Source organism: Wyeomyia smithii, chromosome 1 (genome assembly GCF_029784165.1).
Source record: "Wyeomyia smithii strain HCP4-BCI-WySm-NY-G18 chromosome 1, ASM2978416v1, whole genome shotgun sequence".
Taxonomy (NCBI): Eukaryota; Metazoa; Arthropoda; class Insecta; order Diptera; family Culicidae; genus Wyeomyia; species Wyeomyia smithii.
Window position 1 is genome coordinate 121,762,038 of NC_073694.1, and position 25,284 is coordinate 121,787,321.

At 41.9% G+C, this 25,284-nt stretch overlaps 1 protein-coding gene across 1 annotated transcript; it reads right to left on the reverse strand.

Moving 5' to 3' along the window:
* Positions 1-7,139: 7,139 nt before the first annotated feature.
* Positions 7,140-19,215, reverse strand: LOC129717160 (uncharacterized). Its single transcript, XM_055667001.1, has 3 exons — positions 17,233-19,215; positions 14,012-17,155; positions 7,140-7,247 (listed from the first exon to the last, which is right to left on the reverse strand). Exons 1-3 carry the CDS (start codon positions 19,213-19,215, stop codon positions 7,140-7,142), a joined length of 5,235 nt encoding a protein of 1,744 aa, XP_055522976.1.
* Between the last annotated feature and the right edge of the window lie 6,069 nt (positions 19,216-25,284).

The following is a 25,284-nucleotide window of genomic DNA, read 5'->3' on the forward strand; positions in this document are numbered from 1 at the left end:
CGAACAAAAAAAGAGTCGGATGCAGCAGCAAAAGAACGCAGAAGCTGCCAGGAAACGAAGGAACCGACGGAAACAGGCTTACCTTAACAATACCAATAACAATACTCACAACAATAACAACAACAACCGAAACAACAACGACAACAACAACCGCTACAACAACCGCAACACCAATAACAACAACTACAACAATAACAACAACAATGATCGCAACAAAATCAACAGCATTAATAGCAACAACAACGACAATAACAACTACAACAATAATAACTACAACAATAGCAACTATAACAACAATCAGAATTACAATCGCATCCTCAATAAAAACTACAACCAACTACTGTGCTTCTCGCCGCAGCGAAGGACTCGAGCAGGAGGAAATATCATTATAATATCACAACCAGATATTGGAAATACACTAAAGTCGCTTTTTACGCAAGGGATACGTGCCGGGTAAAAAAAAAACGCGTAAATTCCGGAATCCGCATAAAAAAAAACCGCGTAAATTCCGGAATTCGCGTAAAAAACCGCGTAAATTCCGGAGTCTTCGCAAAAAAACCATCGTTAATTTTGCATTCCGAGTGAAGGGAAACCGAAATACGGGCAAAAAAAAATACCGTCTAAATTCCGGAATCCACGTAAAAAAACCGCGTAAATTTCGGAATCCGCGTAAAAAAAAACCGCGTAAAGTCCGGAATCCGCGTAAATTCGGGAATCCGCGTAAAAAAGCCGCGTAAAAAAACCTGCGTAAAAAACCGCGTAAAAAGCGACCTCATTTTGATCTTGATATGGTTTACATAGTTGGTAAAATAACAAAATATAACACCAAAATATCGTTCCTCCAAAACTATATAAAAAAACAAAGCTGGATATTTTAATAACAAACCAATAATTTGCATTAAAAATCACGAAAATGACCGATTCAGATATTTTCAATTTATTGAATACTGAATGCATAACTGAACATATTATGAATAATCTAAAACGAACAATTTTCACATTCGTTTCTCTGCTATCGTCGAGAACAGAAGCATCTGAAGATAGCTCGTGATTATTTTGCTCGATCGAAAAAACAATACCGCTTTGTGTGTACGGTACGCGTATCGCTTGTGTTTTTCGATACCGGTCTGACTAGACAATAGCTGTCTAGCAGCCGGAGCAAATTCCCCGCGTCGCCGGGCGCTGGTTATCCAGTAGCTGGAAGCACAATTTAGCATTGTGTGCAGATAGAACGGGTGCTGCTTGTGATTTTGATTCCGATGCTGTGAAAACAGAAGGCATCTAGCAGTCGGAGAAATTTCCCCGCCGCCGGCCGCCGACTACCCCACTAGCGGCGTGGATGATCTCTTCAGCCTGCCGCCGGTGTATTGTTCATCCTGCTAGGAGCTTTAGAAGGATTAATCCAACTCACAGCCACGAGGTCGTGTCTTATACGATAACAACACGGAAGATCGGTGAAGTATTCACGTTATTATTATATATACCTATATATATTTAAGTATATATATATTTTTTCTTCTACAATATTCATTCTTTTTTTCTATTTGATCCAACTTATTGAAAAATTGTTTTTAAAATTAATACCAATTACTTGCCCCCCCTTTCATTGAAATATTTTTCGTGTACGTGCGGTAGTGCAAAACGCTCCCGCAAAAAAATGGCGAACAAGCAGATGGAACTTTTCTTGGATATAGAACAAATGGGGAAGAAATTGAAATTTCCCCCAGCAGTTCTCCCTTACCTTCCCCTGTTTCATCCCCGCTACCTAGCCCTGTACCAAGGGTACCGGAAATACGGGTAAAAGCTTACCCAGATGCCGCTAGCGGTCCCTACGTTGTTTACTTCCGGCCCATAAAGAAACCTTTGAATATCATCCAAATTGGCAAGGACCTGGCAAAACAGTTTTCGGCCGTAACCGAGATTACGAAGGTGAGGCCGAACAAACTGCGAGTTGTCGTGAGTAGCTTGAAGCAAGCAAACGAACTTGCTAGCTACGAGCTCTTTACAAGAGAGTACCGCGTGTACATCCCTGCCAAGGACGTGGAGATCGACGGTGTGGTTACCGAAGGAAGCCTCACGGTCGATGACATTTTGCGTCACGGTGTTGGCTGCTTCAGGAAACCCCTGATTCAAGATGTAAAGATACTGGATGTCAAGCAATTGCATTCAATATCCATCGAAGAAGGGAAGAAGAAATTTCTCCCTTCGGATTCCTTCCGTGTAACATTCGCCGGATCTGCACTGCCGAACTACATCTCTTTGGACAGGGTTCGTCTGCCTGTACGCCTGTTCGTACCGCGGGTCATGTATTGCCAAAATTGCAAGCAGTTAGGCCATACAGCCACCTACTGCTGCAACAAGGCACGCTGCAGCAAGTGCGGAGGCAATCATGCTGAGACCGCTTGCAGTGAGGATACTGAAAAGTGTCTTTACTGCGAGGGAACTCGGCATGACCTCTCGGCGTGTCCCGCGTACAAACAGCGCGAGGAAAAAATTAAGCGTTCCCTCAAGGAACGATCAAAGCGCTCTTTTGCAGAAATGCTTAAGAGGGCTGAGCCACCCTCGACAGGAAACATCTTTTTCTTTTTGCCAACCGATGAGGGTACATCTGACGATCCCGTCGAAGGGTGTTCTTACGCCATGCCAGAAGGATCTAGGAAGAGGAGAATTATAAACTCTCCAAATCTTTCTCGCAAAGGTCGTAAGATAACCCCTAGCGGAATGACCAATAAGCCAACACAAAAAGGAAGCGGTGAAGAAAAACCGAAGCAAGTACCTCCCGGGTTTAATTATAAATCAAACCAGGAGTACCCACCGCTTCCTGGGGCACCAAAAACCTCTCGTGCACCCATTTTTCGATCAGAAAATAGAAAAGAAACTGGGTTCATAAAATTCTCTGATATTGTGGATTGGATATTCAAAACGTTCAACATACCAGATCCCCTTAAATATATTCTTCTTGCCCTTCTCCCTACAGTGAAAACCTTTTTGAAGCAACTCGCAACAAGTTGGCCCCTCATTTCAGCTATCATATCTTTCGATGACTAATACGGCGGAAGAGGTTAGGAATTTTATCACTGTATACAGTGGAATTGCAGAAGTATCATCCCCAAATTCGATCTATTTCCTCATTTGATAAACACATACAATTGTGATGCGTTTGCGCTCTGTGAAACTTTTCTCAATTCAAACGATCAACTCAATTTCCACGATTTTAACATTATTCGTCGAAATCGAGAATCCCACGGTGGAGGCGTACTTTTAGGAATCAAAAAGTGCTTCTCTTTTTACAGAATCGACCTCCCCTCGATCTCGAATATTGAAGTCGTTGCCATTCAAACGAATATGAATGGGAAAGACCTTTTCCTTGTTTCGTTATATATTCCCCCATCCGCGCGGATTGAACAGAAGCAACTTACTGATATAGCAGAGTTGCTTCCCGCGCCTTTTTTGATATTGGGAGATTTTAACTCTCAGTGATCATTTACCAATCGTTATCTCAATTTCTAATGGTACAACTCCCCTGGATCCAATCAATATTTCATACGACCTTACACGTAATATTGATTGGAAGTCTTATGAGACGATTATTGCGGAATCCATCGAGTCTCACGAAGAACTTCCTCCGGAGGAAGAATACGCGTTCCTTTCTGGCTTGATCATCGACGCCGCGACTCGAGCTCAGACGAAACCGATACCCGGGGTAACGGTTAGACAGCGTCCTCCTACCAAGTGGTGGGACAAAGAGTGCTCTGAACTGTACGCGCGAAGTTCCTCGGCATATAAGGACTACCGAAAATACGGCTCTGTTAATCTGCTTCGAAGGTACGAGATACTAAACAGGCAGATGACGAGCCTAATGAAAGCGAAAAAACGCGGATACTGGCGGCGGTTTGTAAACGCGTTGTCGATGGAAACAGCGATGAGCACTCTTTGGGATACCGCCAGGCGCATGCGGAATCGTAACGTTTCGAATGAGAGTGAGAAGTATTCAGACCGCTGGATATTCGATTTTGCCAAAAAGGTCTGCCCTGACTCTGTACCGGAACAGAAGACTTTTCGCGGCGCGTTTTTAGCAAATACGGAAGAGTCTTCATTTTCGATGTTAGAATTTTCAATGGCTCTCCCCTTGTGCAACAATAAAGCTCCAGGGTTGGATAAAATCAAATTCAACTTGTTGAAGAATCTACCCGACTCTGCAAAAAGACGCTTGTTGGACTTGTTCAACAAGTTTCTTGAGCTAAATATTGTTCCGCACGACTGGAGGAAGGTAAAAGTCATTGCTATTCATAAACCCGGAAAACCTGCCTCTGATCACAATTCTTATAGGCCGATTGCTATGCTCTCTTGCGTCCGGAAGTTAATGGAGAAAATGATCCTCTTACGGTTAGACAAATGGGTCGAAACAAACGGTTTACTTTCAGATACTCAATTTGGCTTTCGCCGGGGCAAAGGAACGAACGATTGCCTAGCGTTGCTTTCTACTGAAATTCAACTCGCCTTTGCCCGGAAAGAACAAATGGCTTGTACATTCTTGGATATTAAGGGGGCTTTTGACTCCGTCTCTGTAGAAGTCTTAAGCGAACTTCATTCGCAGGGACTTTCACCAAATTTAAATAATTTTTTGCTCAATTTGTTGTCAGAAAAGCATATGTATTTCTCACATGGCGACAACTTCCAGAATTAGTTACATGGTTCTTCCTCAGGGCTCATGTTTAAGCCCTCTCTTATATAATTTTAACGTCAAGGACATCGATGAATGTCTTGCAAATTCATACACGCTAAGGCAACTTGCAGACGATAGCGTTGTATCCATTACTGGAAGCGAGGCTAACGATCTGCAAGGACCATTGCAAGATACCTTGGACAATTTGTCTGAATGGGCTCTTAAGCTGGGTATCGAATTCCCTCCGGAGAAAACTGAGCTGGTCGTTTTTTCTAGGAAGCATAACCCAGCTCAGCTTCAGCTCCTACTAACGGGTAAAACGATCACTCAGGGTTTAGTCGCCAAATATCTCGGGGTCTGGTTCGACTCTAAATGCATCTGGGCTTGTCATATAAGGTATCTGACACGAAAATGCCAACAGAGGATTAATTTTCTTCGTACGATTACCGGAGTTTGGTGGGGTGCTCACCCAGGAGACCTGCTAAGGTTATACCAAACAACGATATTGTCAGTTCTTGAATGCGGTTTTCGGTCTGCCGCGAACACGCACATTATAAAATTAGAAAGAATACCATATCGTTGTTTGCGTATTGCCTTAGGTTGCATGCAGTCGACCCATACGATGAGTCTTGAAGTGCTAGGGGGTATTCTTCCGTTGAAACATCGCTTTTGGAATCTCTCTTATCGGTTGCTAATTCGATGCACAGTTATGAACCCATTAGTAATTGAAAATTTCGAGAGGTTGGTCGACCTTCAATCTCAATCCAGATTTATGACTTTATATTTTAACTACATGGCTCAAAATATTAACCCTTCATCATACGTTTCTTTCAATGTCGCACTTTTAGATACTTCTGATAATGTTATATTCTTCGACACAACCATGAAAGAAGACATAACTGGTATCCCGGATCAATTGCGACCCCCAGAGATCCCTAAGGTTTTTTCCAATAAGTATGAACATGTTAATTGTCATAAAAGGTTTTACACTGGCGGATCAAATCTAGATGAGTCCACTGGCTTCTGTGTTTTTCACGAAAGTTTTACCGCCTCCTACAAACTCGATGCTCCTGCTTCCGTGTACGTCGCAGAACTTGCTGCTATTCAGTACTCCCTTGGTATCATCGAAACTCTACCCTTGGCCCCCACTTCTTCATCACAGACAGTCTCAGTGCCATTGAGGCTCTGCGATCGTTGAAGACTGTGAAGCACACCCCGTATTTCCTGGGGAAAATACGGCGGTTTTTAAGTGCTTTAACAGATGAAAATTATCGGGTTACCTTAGCGTGGGTCCCTTCTCATTGTTCCATTCCGGGCAATGAAAAGGTTGACGCTTTAGCTAAGGTGGGTGCTATTGATGGCGATATTTATAGTAGACCAATTGCTTATGATGAATTTTATAGCATTTTGCGTCAGAGAACAATCAACAGTTGGCAATCATCATGGAACTCAGATGAACTGGGACGGTGGCTACATTCCATTTTTCCTAAGGTATCGACGAAAGCATGGTTCAAGGGGTTGGATGTAGGTCGGGACTTCATTCACGTGATATCCAGACTTATGTCCAATCACTATACGTTAAACACGCATCTTTTTCGTATAGGGCTTGTAGACAGTAATCACTGCATTTGTGGCGATGGCTACCATGACATCGAACATGTTGTTTGGTCGTGTGCCGAATTCTCCAAAAGAAGAGAATTTTGGTTCTTTATGTTGCCGAAGCGGATGACCGGGCTCGGTAAAACGGTTCCTGGAATATGCACATGTGCCGGTAATATAATGATCATGATCTAAGCAGTACCAAGCCTCTAATTACACGGGTAGTAATATCAAGTATCTAGGTCGTCAGCCTCAATTCATCAAGCGACACCTCAAACGACTTGGAACTAAAACTACTTCATTGGTGGAAATATCTATGAAAAAAGTCATGAAAAGAAAACCGTTCATTTTTTGCATGGTTCAACCTTGGCAACAAGAAAATTCTGCCGTGTATGGCACAATCGAACGGGGTTTGCATTTTGATTATTTATTTGCAGTACTCTATTTTAGAACAAAAAATATTCTCTTCAGGATTGCAATTGCGAAAATGCAAGCTTCTTTACAGACCTAAATTGAGTACGATTTAGTATAAGATAAACAATATTTATTTGTCTTGTGAACGATGGCTCACTCTCCGATCACCAAGCGGCAAATATGTCACATAATGAAATTTTCCTGCAGTTACAAGTGTAGCGGGCCGGAAAGCCACACTCTCAAATCCGCGGTTCCGCTCCCCGTATCTTCAAGCAAGTGGCTTAAGCGCCACCTCAAAGAGGACCACTTGCCTGTCTTGGCTTGCCCGGCCAGAAACTCCGCCTCAGGGCGGGTCAGGGTGATAAACTGAGGGAAAACGAAAAGGCAGATGCACTTCACTAAGGTACTCAGTCTCATGCGTTTCAATACCGAAGAAATTCGCGAAAATACTCCTAAAACCTCAAACACCGAACTCGTGATTCTCCTCACTGGACCAATTCTGAGCAATCAGATTGCTGCCCAGTTCAGCGTAACCAGAGTGCGGGGACTGTTTTCCCAGGCAGTCCACCTGGAGTACCAAAACAAACAAACTAGAACGAACGCGAGACGTGAGACACCTTAGAATACCTAAATCATCACAAACATCACTTCAACAACAGGGAAACGCACTATCTTACTTTTACAATTATATTTACAAGCATGCTTCGTTTTACTACTAACTAAATTTTGGCCATCTATAACTAGCTCACTAACCTATAGTGTGCGTGGGTGTATTCTATTGGCTATGCCATAAAGCTATCTTTCAAAGGTGGGGGTCTTGGCTGAACTTTACTCTGCGCAGAGATTTATTTCTAGCGTACTCACTCTTATGGCGGCTACTCACACCTCTCCTTTCTAGCCGTCGTTCAGCATCCAACGGTACTTAGCGGCGATCTACTGCAAACGGCGTCCAACAGCAATCACCGCACCATCCGGGTACGGTCGTGTTTTAGCGATGGCGTCGGTTCTATATTGGCTGCATATGCCGATCAGTCCGATCAGCGACTCAGCATGGGCCGCCCTAGTGTGCGGCGGCTGGCAGAATGGGCCTTGTCCTGGCTGACGGCGTGTCCCAGAAGTGTGCGGTAGGAGGGAGGATGTACTTTGCTGGCGGTGGGTTTATGGCTTCGCCAAGCGCTTTCGAATCTATCAATAAAAGCCGTCGAACGGCTGTTCGACGCCGTTAGCCATAAATATTAGCTAAACCCAATTATGCGTTACCTTATTTTTCCACCACACTTGCTCGCAAAGTCTCCACCAAATAGTCTTCTCCTAACTGCGCTAACCCTAATAACGAAACAACATTTAACATAACTAACTAATCTAAGCTAGTCTCACTCTAACAAAAACCTTCGAAAATTGCGGAACAAACATAAAACACGCACTCTGATATCGGTCGCTGCTCAGTTATATCTGATCGAAGCGAAATTGGTTTGCTCCTCAGATCAAACGAGATTTTGAGTTTGAAACCGGAAATTTTGCAACGAACTTCCACGGCAAATTCCAACCCGAGTTTACATCTCCCTTTCCCATTAGATTCATGCATCTAACCATTTCATTTCCCGAGTTTAATGACCTGCGCTGGCTGGGATTTTACCAATAAAAACCAGCAAGTAAGTCGCAGATTCGTGCTTGAGATTTTGGGTTGCGTCACCGCGAATGAGAGGCTAAAGGAAGAGCAAATATTCAAACGGCTAACTCGTACGCAAGGTGTAATTGCGCCTGGTTAGCCAACTAACCATGATCTTTATAGTAGATCAGCTATAAATTCGAAAATTGACGAAGAATAATTATGCAAATTTAATTCACCAACATGATTGCTACATAACACCCCGGTCTGTTTTACGAAAATTTGATTGTAGGAGTACAATCAAATTTTCGTAACTGCAAACCTGACAGAAACGAATTACCCACTTAGAAAATTTTAGAAGATAATTATGTACAAAATATTTACAAAAAGCAATCATAACTTAAGCTACTATTTACAATATTTACAAAATGTTAGGTTCACCAAGAAATTCAAACTATGGGCGTGTAACGTTCCTTCGGTACTGTACGGTGATTCAATTAAATTTCCCAAATAGATTATTCCCAAATACGGCATCGCTTTATTTTTTTAAAACGAGCTTCCAATATTCCAAGGCAATTTTACTAGAGGACCGCTCCAATCACGATGTTGGAAAGGCACCCCCAGCCAAACTCCCATGCTTTTTACTTTTCGAGAGAATTTCCGTCTTAGGAAACTTCTCTCTATTAGGCAAACGCATTATCCCCAAATTAAAAATTCCCCAGCAGTAACTCTAACGACGACTTTTCGTCTAGTGAGAAATCTACCACCTAAATCTTCATAAATACCCCAAACAATTACAAAAATAAATTGGCACATTCACATACAGGACTACTCCAACACTACGGTTGGAAAGGTATCCTACATAAATCTACCTTCTGTTTACGTCAAAGACACCCCAGGACACACCTGAACACGAATCTTTGCCCGCAAACGCAATAACCAGTGGTGGGCACCGCTAACCGAAAATTTAGCGACGCTAATCGCTAAGTCGCTAACCGGAAAATTTAGCTCGATAATCGCTAAACGCTAAACGCTAAACCCACATTAGCGGAACTTTCGCTAATCGCTAATCGCTAACTTTTTAATTTGTAAATAGTCATATCGCTATATTTATTGCTTGTGTTTTGTAAGATTTGGACCACTTTGATCTGTTTTGGTTAAACAAACGAAAACAATTACTTACAAGAATAACAAAAGTTATTTAGCTTGCATTGAAAATAGATACTTCTAGGAATGTTTTCATAAAAATTCAATTATTATCTGAATCGAAAAAGTAGAACCAAAGTTGTCATAATTTCAAGCGCATTGCAATTTATCAAAGTTTTTGGTGTGGCGAAAATTCAATCTAGACCTTGTGCTTGTTCTTCAAAATGCTCCAGTGGCTTGTACGATAGCCGGAACTCCATTCCACAGTGGTCGGAAAATGCAATTTGACGAACTTAATTCATTTGTGCTTAAACGGTTGATGTTAGCCAAAGACAATGTTCAAAAGAATTGTTCACAAAAATATAACGGAAATCTTGATAAGAAATTTTTTTATCATGGCCTACTATCATAGAAATAAAAAATCTAACTTTTGATACAGCGAAGATACATGAATAGTTTCTTTAGCAAAGTTGTAGAACTTTACAAATTTTGAAACTTTGCAGAAGATATCAAATTTCTATGACGTCTATTTACTGAAATACAAAGCATTTTCACTAGTAACCCCCTCAAATTTTGTTTTTCTAGCATAACTTTTTTAAATTGTTTTTTCAATAACATTATGTTCTAGACAAATATGACCAACATAAAAACACAGGTTTCTTTCGAAAACAGCAATGTTGCGATTGTTGCTACAATCGTTCTATACTGAGTTAGAGCGTTTTTTATGAAATTATTTCCCAGATTTAAATGCGTATAGGGGAGAAAGAGGCGAACCGGTGCACATCATCAAATATTTTTTTTTAGAGCTTAGACCTTGTACTATAAGCTAGTTAAACTTTGATACCTGACAATTCATAAATGAATGAGTAGAGGGGTGTTTTAAGAATGTATGTTTTGGGGTTTTCTATACAAAAATGCACAAGCTCCCTATATAATGAACGATGATTTGTGAATTTATGAAACAGACAACTCGCAATACTTTCAAAATTAGTGAGAACACTTCTTAGGTTTATTTAGTTGTTGATAGGTGCATCCAATATCCGCGGGATCGAAGTGCCGCTGTCTTCCTTTTGATTGGAATGGTGCTCTCGCGCCCACTAGCCCAATTTCAATAGGAAAATACAGTCTTAATCCACTGACCATTCCAGTTATGTATTATAACATATGGACTGTAGCTGGTAAGTAACCAAGGATATATGGAAACCAGCAAATGATCTGCATGCAATTCAACGTTGCGCTACAATACTACAGATCATTTTATCTGGCCGGGAAATTACCGCATCAAAATTCAAACACTATTGTTGGAAACTGCTCGTTTGTTGATGTCCATATATCCTTGGCTTTACTTGCCATGAAGTATTATTTCACGGTGCGGACATTATTAACTATTTCAATATTCCATCAGGTCAATTATCTGAAGAAGCGCAAAAGTCTAAAAGACTAATTTTGAAAGCATTGCGAGTTATCTGTTTCATAAATTCACAAATCATCGTTCATTAATCAGGTAGTTAGTGCTTTTTTGTATAGAAAACCCCAAAAACATACATACCTAAAACATCACTCTACTCATTCATTTATGAATTGTCAAGTTTCAAAGTTTAACTAGCTTATAGTACAAGGTACAAGCTTTAAAAAGAGTATTTGATGATGTGCACCGGTTCGCCTCTTTCTCCCCTATACGCATTAAATCTGGGAAATAATTTAATGAAAAAACGCTCAAACTCAGTATAAAACGATTGTAGCAACATGCTGTTTTCAAAAGAAACCTGTGTTTTTATGTTGGTCATATTTGTCTAGAACATTATGTTCTTGAAAAAACAATATTTAAAAAGTTATGCTAGAAAAACTAAATTTGAGGGGGTTGACAGCGAAAATACTTTGTATTTCAGTAAATAGACGTCATAGAAATTTGATATCTTCCGCAAAGTTTCATATTTTGAAAAGTTCTACAACTTTGCTAAAGAATCTATTCATGTATATTCGCTGTATCAAAAGTTAGATTTTTGATTTTTATGATAGTAGGCCATGATAAAAAATTTTTCTTATCAACATTTCCGTTATATTTTTGTGAACAATTCTTTTGAACATTGTCTTTGGCTAACATCAACCGTTTAAGCACAAATGAATTAAGTTCGTCAAATTGCCTTTTCCGACCACTGTGCATTCTAGGGTAAAAAAAAACTGACAAAAGTAACTTTCGCAGTATAGTATGTTCATCTTTCGAAGCAATTTACGTACGCCATCAGCAATTCACAGTTTTTCGAAATATTTCTACTGTCGCTTTTCTACAAAATTTAGCGAATTAGCGATTAGCGTTTCGAAGGCCAAAATTTTAGCGACGCTAACAGTTTCGCTAACCAGCTCAAAAATTAGCGAAATCGCTAAATCGCTAACTGAAATTTAGCGTCGCTAATTAGCGAATTAGCGGAATGGTGCCCACCACTGGCAATAACCCACATTAATTTACCCAGCAGTTACTCATACACCGAAATTATTGGTCACAGAGAAAACTGCCACTGCAATTCGCATAGATACTCAACATACAACGGTTATGCTTCTACACCGGACTACATCCGACAACATGAAACATTAACCGACATAAATAACTCCAAACACATTTTACGAAATGTTTCTAACATCGAACATAATCGACCATAACGAAACAGACGAAAAATGATTAAACACCCTGTGCTATAAAAAGCTCCGCACTAAATTACGCACACATATGAACACCCGTACAGCAGCGATAGAAACGTCAAACGTAAAGTAAACAGTGATTAAGAAGAGTGTGTTTTGTGCTACGGGATAGTAAATCGGAAAAAACAGGCAAGGAAAATGATAATTTTATATAATTTATACGGAAGTTCACTACAAGAGAACTCCCATATAAAATTATGTTTTGTAGAGCCATATCACCGCCCCCATCGGCACCCGACGGACGGACTAGACTACCCGGGTACGAGTAGGATCTGGAGGCGAATATTGGGATGAACCGGACATCGAGGAAAAAAAAATGAACAGGACTTCCAATTACAGGTAAGATTTCGAACAAAAACTAATATTTTTAAAATTTTAGGATAGCCGGACAACTGGAATGAAATTTTGCACCGAAGGACGGCTGCAGCGGCTTGCTAGCTGGACGGCAGCGAGCCATAAAATTTTTCAACTATAAATTTACCAAAATATAATTTTTTCAACCAGACAAAAATTTCAGAAACTAACAATATTTTTAAGCCAACCATGTTAACTAACATAAATAATTAACTAAATAAACCAATGAATAAATAACAGATAGAGAAAATAAATAAATTAACCCTAATTCAGCAACCATATAAACATCTAAATAAATATTTACTTATATTCTAAATATAAATAAATAAATAAATAACATGCAATTAAATCTACTATTTACAAATTAAACTGATCATACTAACTCAAAATAAATTTAAGTAGCAGGACAATTTAAAATATACATAGCGTTAGGTACTAACTTACACCTAAGACTCGATGTAGTTGCACACACTAACATTACTGACGCCGAAAGGGAAATTTTACATTCGCCTCGTTTTTTTCTTGCCCTTAATTTTGTCTAACGTCTTATAGAAGTTTTTTCCTGGTCAAACGAAGAAACTCTCCTTGTTTGATGCTAACCCTCACCAAGAATTCGTTGTCTGTGGACGATTCTTGATGAAATATTTCGCATCATTAGCTCAGAACAATTTCTTCGTTCAAACTTGCCATTTTCTTGTTTCAACACATTTCGTAAAGTTCCTCGAGCGTTTCAGCATCAAGGATCCCCCAGTAAATAGATGTTTTTGTGAGGGCCGCACTAATGTGCGCCTCCTTACGAAATGGCAGAACAGTGTTTCTGCACCAGAGCTTTCGCATCATGGCTCAGTTGTCTCGACTCAATTGAGCGATACATAGCTTGAAAATGTTTGAAGAATTTCAACGAAATGAGGTTGAGAATTGGAACAAATTGTTACCATTCTACACAATCTCAAAATTTTAGTGCGGCGAGTATTAGTAGAACTGAGTCATTACTCGACCACGGCGAAATCATCGCTTTGGGCTCACTTCTAATTCGTGTTTCCTCTACTTTCGACAGGTCATTGCCCAGCTCCTTCTTAAACTTCATGCTCTGTTCTACGAGGCCAATACTCTTACGGGCCGCTTTTGATTGTGCAGATTCAGCAACTTGCCCAATGACCATTGAGAAAGCGGAAAGAAATTCGGTCCCTCACTTATTTTAAAATTGAAAAACGTTACTCCGTAGAGCTACATAGCTTTGAAAATCAAAATTTTATTCTTGTCACTCCGTAGAGATGCATAGCTTAGAAAAATCAAATTTTATTTTGTCACTCCGTAGAGTTACATAGCTCGAAAAGAAATCAATTTCATGTTGTCACTCCGTAGAGTTTCATAGCTGGAAAAGCAAATTATCAAAATTTTGCAACGGTGGAAACGTTAGACTAAGGACGAGACAATTTTTTAAGAAATTTACAATTGTAAATTCCCAGTCTTCGCCCTTCTAAATCGTCAAGATCGTAGCAATGTGCCCCTACAACCCTCCTTACCACCGCTGGAATGTACTTCGGTGCCAGCTTGGCGCAAAACCCTTTCCCTTTGTCCGACTGCTCCGTATTCTTTTTGAGCACCTGCTCACCGACCGAGTAGGTAGGACAGTTCGCATTGGAGCGCAGGTTGTAGTACGAGGAGTGCTTTTCATAAGCGGTTTTTAAATTTTTCCGCACATCTTCTAACATCTTTTCCCTCTCCTCGTCTACAATCTTGTCGTTACTCGGAGTTGGAGCGTCGCGCAGATGCCGATATTCCCGGCCGTCGGATACCATGTTCCGACCAAACATGACAAAGTAAGGAGTGTAGTGGGTGGCTTCGTGGACGGAGTTTCTCACCGCGTTGGCGATCTGTTGCAGGTTATTCGCCCATTCTTTGTGATCCTTCTTGATGCAAGCCCGAATAGCAGTCGTTATCACCCTGTTAACCCTTTCCGTGTCATTCACCTGAGGGTGGTAATTGGGCGTTCTCCAGTGTGTGGCATGGTACCGGGTCAACAGATCGTTAATTAACGAAGAGGTGAACTGGGATCCATTATCCGAGAGGATCACTTCCGGTACTCCAAACAGCAGGAACAGAGAATTCTCCACGAAGTTGACTAACGATTCCGCTGTTGCTTGTCGGAAGGGCTGAACAATCACGAATTTGGAAAACAGGTCGGTCACCACCAGAAGGCACGTATTTAGATTTTTGCCTGAAGTTGGCAGAGGGCCGACATAATCCATTGCGAGAAATTGCCACGGGTACTGAGCGATCTTCTTCTGATTGGCCATGGGAGGTGTCGTGTTCTGGTTCGAAGCTTTACTCATCTGACACGTTAAGCAGGTTTGACAGATTCGCTTCACTTCACTGCTCATGTATGGCCAATAGAATCGTTCCCTCACAGCATTCAATGTCTTCTCGAAGCCCAAATGTGCACGTTCGTGAACCGTACGTACAATCTCGGTTCTCTCCGCTTTTGCTGGATACCGTTTCCACTGGAATCGCGGGTCCTCAACTCCTCCGTCCACCTTCACGAACTTCCAGATTTCCCCGTTGGCAACACGAAAGTCTGGGTACTTGGCTGGCTCTTGCTGGATTTTATTGGCCAGATCTTGTTGTTCGACATCTACCGCCTGTACAGAAATAGTTTCGACTGACCGGGACAAACAATCCGCCAGGATATTGCTCTTGCCCTTTCTGTACTCCAGCTCGATGTCGTACGACTGGATTTTTAGAGCCCAACGAAGCAGTTTCGCATTGCCAGATTCAACCCCAATCGAAAACAGCCACAACAAACCTCGAGCATCGGTGACTACCTTAAATCGGGTCCCTTCAACAAAGTGGCGGAAATGTTCGATCGCCAAGAGCACTCCCAAACATTCCTTCTCGACACTCGCATATTTCCGTTGAGTGCTACTTAACTTTTTGCTGAAGTAGGCCACGACTTTCGGCACGTTACCGTGGTGTTGAATCAGGGCTGCCCCAACCGCATTATCCGAAGCATCGGACTCGATCGAGAACGGAAGCGAAAAATCTGGATTCCCCAGAATCGGTGCTGAAACTAACGCAGCTTTTAGCTCCCCGAAGGCGGCTTCAGCTGCCTCAGTCCAGACAAACTTCGCTCTCGATTTTTTTAGAAGATCGGATATCGGCGCCACGATCCGACTGTATTCTCGGATGAAACGTTGGTAGAATCCGGCTAATCCCAACAGGCGACGAATGTCCTTCACATTTCGGGGTCGAGCATAGTTCAGAATCGGGGCGATTCGACTATTGTCTATGGCTACGCCTTCTTCGGTAAGCAAGTAGCCCAAATATGTAACCTGCTTGCGACAGAAGCGGCTTTTGTCAAGCGAGATGGTTAGGTTGGCTCTGGCTAGGCGTTCCGCCACGGTCCGCAGAAGTCGGACGTGGTCCTCAAACGTCTTCGTAGCGATAACGATGTCGTCTAGGTAGACGAAGACGTTTGGCTCTAGGTCAAAACCTATCACACGGTCCATCAGGCGACACATCGTGAAGGGCGCATTAGTTAAGCCAAACGGACAGACTTTGAAACGGAACAATCCTTGTGGGGTCCTGAAAGCGGTATAATCCCGACATTCCTCCTTCAAAGGAATTTGGAAATACGCATCTTTCAGGTCCACAACGGAATAATACTTGGCCTTACCAAGCCGGTGGAATATTCCTCCCATGTTTCGCATGGGATAGGAATCTTTCTTGGTCCAAGCATTGATCCGCCGCGAGTCTAAGCACACCCTTAACTTCCCATTCGTCTTACGAACAGGAACTAGAGCACTTGCCCACTCGCTAGTGCATTCTTCAATGGCATCCATCCGTTTGTACCTCTCTAACTCTGCTTCCATCTCCGCCTGTACTGCAGGCGAACATCGGTACAACGGTTGCCGACACGGTTTTGCCTCCTCTCGGAGCACAATTTCATGCTTCAGCAACGATGTTCTCCCCAGTCTGTTTTCGGTCGTGCAAGGGAACATCTTAATGACTTTCACCAAACTTTCCCGCTCCTCTACCGTCAGATCATGTTCGGTCTCAACCGTTTCGGGGGTCGTTTTCGACGGCTCTGGCAATTCCAACGCCGGAATATCCAGCGTCTCATCTGGCCCCATCGGTTTCAAGGCGGGTAACGTCGTGATCGATTTCCCTGCTGCCGGCGTAATATCTTGTGTTGTTGACTCGATAGCAGTGATTAACTCGAATCCGTTATCTCCCTGAATCATTGGCTGAATACCAAACTTTCTCCAGAAGTTATATCCCAAAATTAGGTTCTGTGAGACTTGAGGAACAACTAGAATAGGCAGAACATTTGTCACCCCTCGAAATCGTACGGGCAGCTGCACGTATCCCAAGCTCTCGTGAACGGTTTTATCGGCGGTCACTATTTTCAAAGGACTGGTCTGAAGTTTTAGACCGTTTCGTTCAGCAATGTCAGGGATGTTCGTCACACTGACACTGGCTCCCGAATCTAGCAGTGCGTCATATACTTGGTCGAAAATGTGTACCGTAATGTGCGGACAACTCTCGGTCTGAACTCGCACCTCACACACTTTCTGGAGTAGATCGTCAAAACCTTCATTGGGAACGTCTCTGTCAGTTGGAATGCGGTTGTTCCCATTTTTGCATTCCTGACTTAGTTTTCCGACCTTCTGTTTGCAGAAACTCGCGGGTGGATGTCGCAGTTACTGGACACCTTCCCGGGATTCCCACAAATGTAGCAGAAAACTCTTTTTTCTTCGGAACAATGTCTCCAGACATGCCCCGCCTTACGACAGTTCCAACACAACGGGCCCAAGCGCTCCGTTCCGTGTGCTGGTTGCTGCCGCACTGGTCGGGTTTCCGCTGGAAGGTTGGCTGACTCAACAGGTTTCCTTCGCTGCTCACCTTTCCGTCCAATAAAATTGACCTCTTCCGCCTCCGAATACGACTCGTCGCTGGTACGGTTCTCCACTTCGATCTGATGGACTCGATTGGGGGGTCGAGCTGGTACATCCCGATTCTGTCGAAAGGTGGGATCGTACGCATCGATGCGATAAGCATAATATTCGAGCTTTCGTAAATCTCGAACCGTCTTGCAGGCCAATTTCGATTGGTAATGCGGTCGCATGTTGTCCCAAATCACCTCGAAGAGACGGTGCTGGTCCAACGGTGTGGTCAACAATTTGTTGAGTCGCTCGATCTCCATCTTAAACGAAAGAAAGGTTTCATTCCGATGCTGTTTCCGCTGGTAAATCCGCTGCCGATTCCCTTGGTCCTTATTGGGGTTACCGTACATGTACCGTATCCTTTCTTCAAAGTCCTCCCAAGTGAGAAACTCGTCAGAATAGCATAGGTACCAGTCATAAGCTTCCCCTCTAAGGATCGTATGGATTCGTTGCAGAAGTACGTCGTCCGCAATGCGATCCATATGCGCTAAGCGACGGATTTTGTGGAGAAAATCTTCTAATGGCCGTTGCCGACTATCGCCACTGAAGGTCAAATGCCACTTTTCCATTCGGCGGTCAGCGTTTTGAATTTCGGCGTCGCTAATTCGCCGCTCCCTTCGGCTATCTCGCCTGCGATGCGGACTGAACACGTTATCATCCGTGAGAGAGCTGTCGTTGTCGCTAGAATCCCAGCGCTCACGCTCGACTCTGGGGCGATGATCCCTGCGTCCACTATCTGGATCTGGCGAAAACCGGTTCCGGTCCCTCCGGTCTGCCCCGGTATCGCCTCTCTGACGACTACTGGCATCACGATCGTGTCTGGGGCGATGCTCCCTACGTTCACGATCTGGATCCGGTGAATATCGGTCCCGATTCCGCCGGTCTACCCCGATATCACCTCCCTGACGATCCCGCGATAAGTCGCGTCGAACACGCTCAGGTTCATAACGGTCCCATCGGTTTTGCTCGCGTTGTTCCGCCCACGGATTGTTGAGGTCTAGAGGAAAAATCATCGAATGCCGTTCCCGTGGCTTCTCTCTCACTTTTTGGAATTTTGTCGGACCACCCTCTGAGGCTATCCGCTCGACGCGCGGGGGCGCACTCTGGCGTGAACCTTCCATTCGTGCCTTCGCCAGTTCCCTTTCCAAACTCGCAATGCGCTCCAGGAGTGCCTGGTCCTCGGACTGTTTTGGAGTTACGGCTGGATCCCGATTCCCTGGAGGTTGCTTCGGGTATGCACCACTCGAAGGATCACGTCGCAAGGCTTCGGCGATTCCGCGTTGTAACTCCTCCAACGAATAACCACCTACTGCACCTCCGTTTGCGTCATCCAACTCCGTCGACAAGTTTCGGCGCGCATCTAACGCTTTTGTCCTACCCTTTTTCTCGTCGGTAACCTTTTTCCCATTAGCTCTGTTCAAAACCTCCCGAATGGAGCCACACAATTCCCGTCGCATTTTCTCCGAGCGAGCATCGGGTGCTTGGCTTCTAGCCGCTCGCATAGCGTAGTGGATCAACCGGGACATGACCCGATCATCCACGCCGCGACCCAATTTCTTCTCCAAATCATAGACCTTACCCGCGATATAGTCAAACTCCTGCTCGATGGTGTAGGGCGACGGGTAGTCTCGCTTTTCGCGGATATCGTCGTGGAAGAGATTCCGCAAAAGGCGATATTTAGCCTCTGGCTCAGTAGCCATAACATTTCTCTTACCGCGGATTAATAGTTCGTAATCAACCTCTTCGTTAGTGAGGTGATCAGCGTGTGGAAATCTGTGCGACATCGCGACAGTATCCATTAAAATCAGAAAACAATAAATTATAGAAAAAATTTATATGATAATAGAATTTACCAAGATTTGAATAGTAAATAAGATAATATTAAAATAATATGGTACCAAATAATTATGCAAATATAGCACTTACACTTCCCAATAATCAATATTTATTTTGTATATAATCTGTTTAATGTAGAAAATAATTCTTGAAGAAATAGGACGAATACACCATAAGAATTTATATAACTACCCAAGACAGCGCAAATAAATATTTCTAATGAAAATGTGAACCTAAACTATTTCCCAGAGAAATCCTAATAAATACTAAAAGATAACTAAGTTTTCCCAAAACGTGGCCCCACGTTGGGCGCCAAAATGTAGCGGGCCGGAAAGCCACACTCTCAAATCCGCGGTTCCGCTCCCCGTATCTTCAAGCAAGTGGCTTAAGCGCCACCTCAAAAAGGACCACTTGCCTGTCTTGGCTTGCCCGGCCAGAAACTCCGCCTCAGGGCGGGTCAGGGTGATAAACTGAGGGAAAACGAAAAGGCAGATGCACTTCACTAAGGTACTCAGTCTCATGCGTTTCAATACCGAAGAAATTCGCGAAAATACTCCTAAAACCTCAAACACCGAACTCGTGATTCTCCTCACTGGACCAATTCTGAGCAATCAGATTGCTGCCCAGTTCAGCGTAACCAGAGTGCGGGGACTGTTTTCCCAGGCAGTCCACCTGGAGTACCAAAACAAACAAACTAGAACGAACGCGAGACGTGAGACACCTTAGAATACCTAAATCATCAAAAACATCACTTCAACAACAGGGAAACGCACTATCTTACTTTTACAATTATATTTACAAGCATGCTTCGTTTTACTACTAACTAAATTTTGGCCATCTATAACTAGCTCACTAACCTATAGTGTGCGTGGGTGTATTCTATTGGCTATGCCATAAAGCTATCTTTCAAAGGTGGGGGTCTTGGCTGAACTTTACTCTGCGCAGAGATTTATTTCTAGCGTACTCACTCTTATGGCGGCTACTCACACCTCTCCTTTCTAGCCGTCGTTCAGCATCCAACGGTACTTAGCGGCGATCTACTGCAAACGGCGTCCAACAGCAATCACCGCACCATCCGGGTACGGTCGTGTTTTAGCGATGGCGTCGGTTCTATATTGGCTGCATATGCCGATCAGTCCGATCAGCGACTCAGCATGGGCCGCCCTAGTGTGCGGCGGCTGGTAGAATGGGCCTTGTCCTGGCTGACGGCGTGTCCCAGAAGTGTGCGGTAGGAGGGAGGATGTACTTTGCTGGCGGTGGGTTTATGGCTTCGCCAAGCGCTTTCGAATCTATCAATAAAAGCCGTCGAACGGCTGTTCGACGCCGTTAGCCATAAATATTAGCCAAACCCAATTATGCGTTACCTTATTTTTCCACCACACTTGCTCGCAAAGTCTCCACCAAATAGTCTTCTCCTAACTGCGCTAACCCTAATAACGAAACAACATTTAACATAACTAACTAATCTAAAGCTAGTCTCACTCTAACAAAAACCTTCGAAAATTGCGGAACAAACATAAAACACGCACTCTGATATCGGTCGCTGCTCAGTTATATCTGATCGAAGCGAGATTGGTTTGCTCCTCAGATCAAACGAGATTTTGAGTTTGAAACCGGAAATTTTGCAACGAACTTCCACGGCAAATTCCAACCCGAGTTTACATCTCCCTTTCCCATTAGATTCATGCATCTAACCATTTCATTTCCCGAGTTTAATGACCTGCGCTGGCTGGGATTTTACCAATAAAAATCAGCAAGTAAGTCGCAGATTCGTGCTTGAGATTTTGGGTTGCGTCACCGCGAATGAGAGGCTAAAGGAAGAGCAAATATTCAAACGGCTAACTCGTACGCAAGGTGTAATTGCGCCTGGTTAGCCAACTAACCATGATCTTTATAGTAGATCAGCTATAAATTCGAAAATTGACGAAGAATAATTATGCAAATTTAATTCACCAACATGATTGCTACACAAGTTTGTGGAAAAAATAACGATAAAGAATTACAGTTTTTAAACAAAAATGTATATTCACAGAAAATTTAAAATGGACATTAAAAAAACAGAGTGTAGAGTTCAAAAATAAACAACGCATTTTATCTGTACAATGAACCTAATTTATACGTACGAATTTTGTTGTCCCCGGTGGTGCAGTGTATTTTGCGGCACCCGAATAATCATATTGAATCTGATATTTGCTACTATACGAAACAAGAAGAAGAAGGAGACAATTCAAACGGCAATTCGATTGTGTTTCAGATCGCAAAACGATACCTACGCGTTAACCCAACAGGCCCCAACGACTGGAGGAAGGTAAAAGTCATCGCTATTCATAAACCCGGAAAACCTGCCTCTGATCACAATTCTTATAGGCCGATTGCTATGCTCTCTTGCGTCCGGAAGTTAATGGAGAAAATGATCCTCTTACGGTTAGACAAATGGGTCGAAACAAACGGTTTACTTTCAGATACTCAATTTGGCCTTCGCCGGGGCAAAGGAACGAACGATTGCCTAGCGTTGCTTTCTACTGAAATTCAACTCGCCTTTGCCCGGAAAGAACAAATGGCTTGTACATTCTTGGATATTAAGAGGGCTTTTGTGTTTCAGATCGCAAAACGATACCTACGCGTTAACCCAACAGGCCCCCCTGTGCGTCTACAGCGGCAATGTAGTCTTCACTTGGCTTGGCTGCTCACAAATGAATATCGAGTTCAACTGCACTGATAGATGACGAGTGACCAGCGCTCTATTCATACATTTCTCGGTGCAGTACTGTTGGCAGCATGTTTTCCTTCAAGACATCAGTTTTAATAACATTCTAACCGCAGAACGTAGAACTGTCTGATATTGGAGGTTGTTACGGACTTTCCGAAAAAGCTTCACCTTCAAGACATCAAAATTGTCTAGGCCTATTGGGACGGGGGGATTCTGTCAAATTTTTTTTGCTACTGCTATACAGGATATCACAGCAGGCAGTTGGTGTCTATTCATGAAGTCTGTGCCAGGCGTGCTCGCATGTGATTGGTACATTGTTCGTGAAAATTCGACCTTGAAACTTTTGTGAAATTTTCACTGTTTAACAAAGAAATGATAATGATAACTGAGGAATCACAAAATTGTCATTTTATCAATCCAACGACATATTGATTATTGTAATCTATCATGTGGTTCCATCAGTATTACCGTTTGAAATCTTTCATTCCAACGTTACACCTTGGTTTTAGTTTCCGCAGAATGTATCTCGATATAGTGCGGTTAGACGTAGTCCTACGTCAAAAGAACTCCAGTCGAAACACAAATAGATTATATATCTCAATTAGTTTTAAGCAAGAATTGTATCTCCCCTCCTCTCACCTTTAATCCCCACTAGCTCGTAGTCGGCCGCGAGATAAAAAAAAAAGTGCCTCCCTCCTTTTCCTGCTAATCTAGAATTAATAAAAAGTGTACTTGGCTCAGTTAAACATAACATTGTATCGTGCCGTGTCAAATAAACCATATTGAACCAACGAACAATTTTCACTCAAAAACTTACTTTTAATGAGATACTTTAGAATCAACTCAAATATCTTGATGAAGGCATAGCGAGATATGATATCAAAACTTTATGATATTTTCATATGCATGTTTGAAACGTGAATATCTTTCGAATAACACGATAAGTTCTCATAGCTAAATATGTTATTGATGTTATGCTCTTCTGCCCGGGGACCAATTTTCCCGACCTCCACCCAATCTTCAGCTTATTCCTCTCCAACGTGGTGAAGTACTGAATCCGTACCCGGCAAGTTATGAATCATCCTCATTCACACCTACTGCCTAAACGCGCCCGTTCAACATGGCTACTCCTGGGACCTCTTCAGCTGTACCGTGTCCTTACCATCTGGCTGGTAGCCACAACAATAACAACAATTTTAGGTCGACAGGTTTTCCATGTGATGGATGTTTTTGTAAGCATTCGAAGCAACTTACTGATATAGCAGAATTGCTTCCCGCGCCTCTTTTGATATTGGGAGATTTTAACTCTCACTGTTCGCTATGGGGGTCACTGTACGACGACAACCGATCTTCTTTAATTTGTAACTTAATCGATGACTTCAATATGACACTTTTGAATACTGGGGCAGCGACACGTGTACCTAATCCTAAGGCACGTGAAAGCGTGCTCGACCTATCCCTTTGCTCGACATCACTAGCTTTAGATTGCCGGTGGAAAGTAATCAACGATCCCCACGGTAGTGATAATTTACCAATCGTTATCTCAATTGCTAATGGTACAACTCCCCTGGATCCAATCAGTATTTCATACGACCTTACACGTATTATTGATTGGAAGTCTTATGAGACGATTATTGCGGAATCCATCGAGTCTCAGGAAGAACTTCCTCCGGAGGAAGAATACGCGTTCCTTTCTGGCTTGATCATCGACGCCGCGACTCGAGCTCAGACGAAACCGATACCCGGGGTAACGGTTAGACAGCGTCCTCCTACCAAGTGGTGGGACAAAGAGTGCTCTGAACTGTACGCGCGAAGTTCCTCGGCATATAAGGACTACCGAAAATACGGCTCTGTTAATCTGCTTCGAAGGTACGAGATACTAAACAGGCAGATGACGAGCCTAATGAAAGCGAAAAAACGCGGATACTGGCGGCGGTTTGTAAACGCGTTGTCGATGGAAACAGCGATGAGCACTCTTTGGGATACCGCCAGGCGCATGCGGAATCGTAACGTTTCGAATGAGCGTGAGCAGTATTCAGACCGCTGGATATTCGATTTTGCCAAAAAGGTCTGCCCTGAAAGGTGAAGTGCGGTGGATATCATCGGTCAGTGCAGTGCAGTTGAAAATCTAGCGGATTAAAAAAAAAAGTGATACGAGCTAGATAAAAAATGCTGGTTGGTAACCAGCAAGTGTGTTGTTTGGGTGTTAACTCTTCTGCAACAAGTGCAATTGCACTCGCCAGGTTAGTGTTTTAACCAAAATTAAAATTCAAACCCCAACAATAATTTGAATGAAATTTGAATTGGTTTTTTGAGTTGGTTTCTTTTCGTTTCTTAATTTTATTTTGGAACATTTGATAAAAATTATTGGGAAATTCGATTTTGTGTATAATAGGAAGCTGACAATATAAATATATATATATATATATATATATATATATATATATATATATATATATATATATATATATATATATATATATATATATATATATATATATATATATATATATATATATATATATATATATATATATATATATATATATATATATATATATATATATATATATATTTATATATATATATATATATATATATATATATATATATATATATATATATATATATATATATATATATATACTGTGAACTGTTACTGAAGGATGCGTGAAAACCTATTTCGCATTACCTATTAGTATTTTCAAACCTTTCTTATGCCCATTTAGAACAATTTTCGCATTGGTTTCGTTGGTTTCTACACTTATTACAAACAGTTTTTTGAAGTATTTTATACCCCATAAACAGTTGCTGTATTATTTATTTTCAATTTCAATACATCTCAAAAAGTCACGTTATATCGAGTTACGTATATATATATATATATATATATATATATATATATATATATATATATATATATATATATATATATATATATATATATATATATATATATATATATATATATATATATATATATATATATATATATATATATATATATATATATATATATATATATATATATATATATATATATATATATATATATATATATATATAAGATGTAAATGAAAATAAAAACTATCTCGCTTTGAAACATTATAGAGCGTTTACTAAAATCAGTGTGCACTTTGTAAAATGAAATCTTGCAAAAATGGTTGTTACTTTGCCAAACTTCGTTGTAGAATGAAAAATATGTGATTAGTTGATCGAATCTGCAATTTTTTTGTTTCACGTAGTTGACGGGGACTACTGACTCTCAATCCTTGAAGCTTCAAGAAACTTAGACTTGATCGACTGA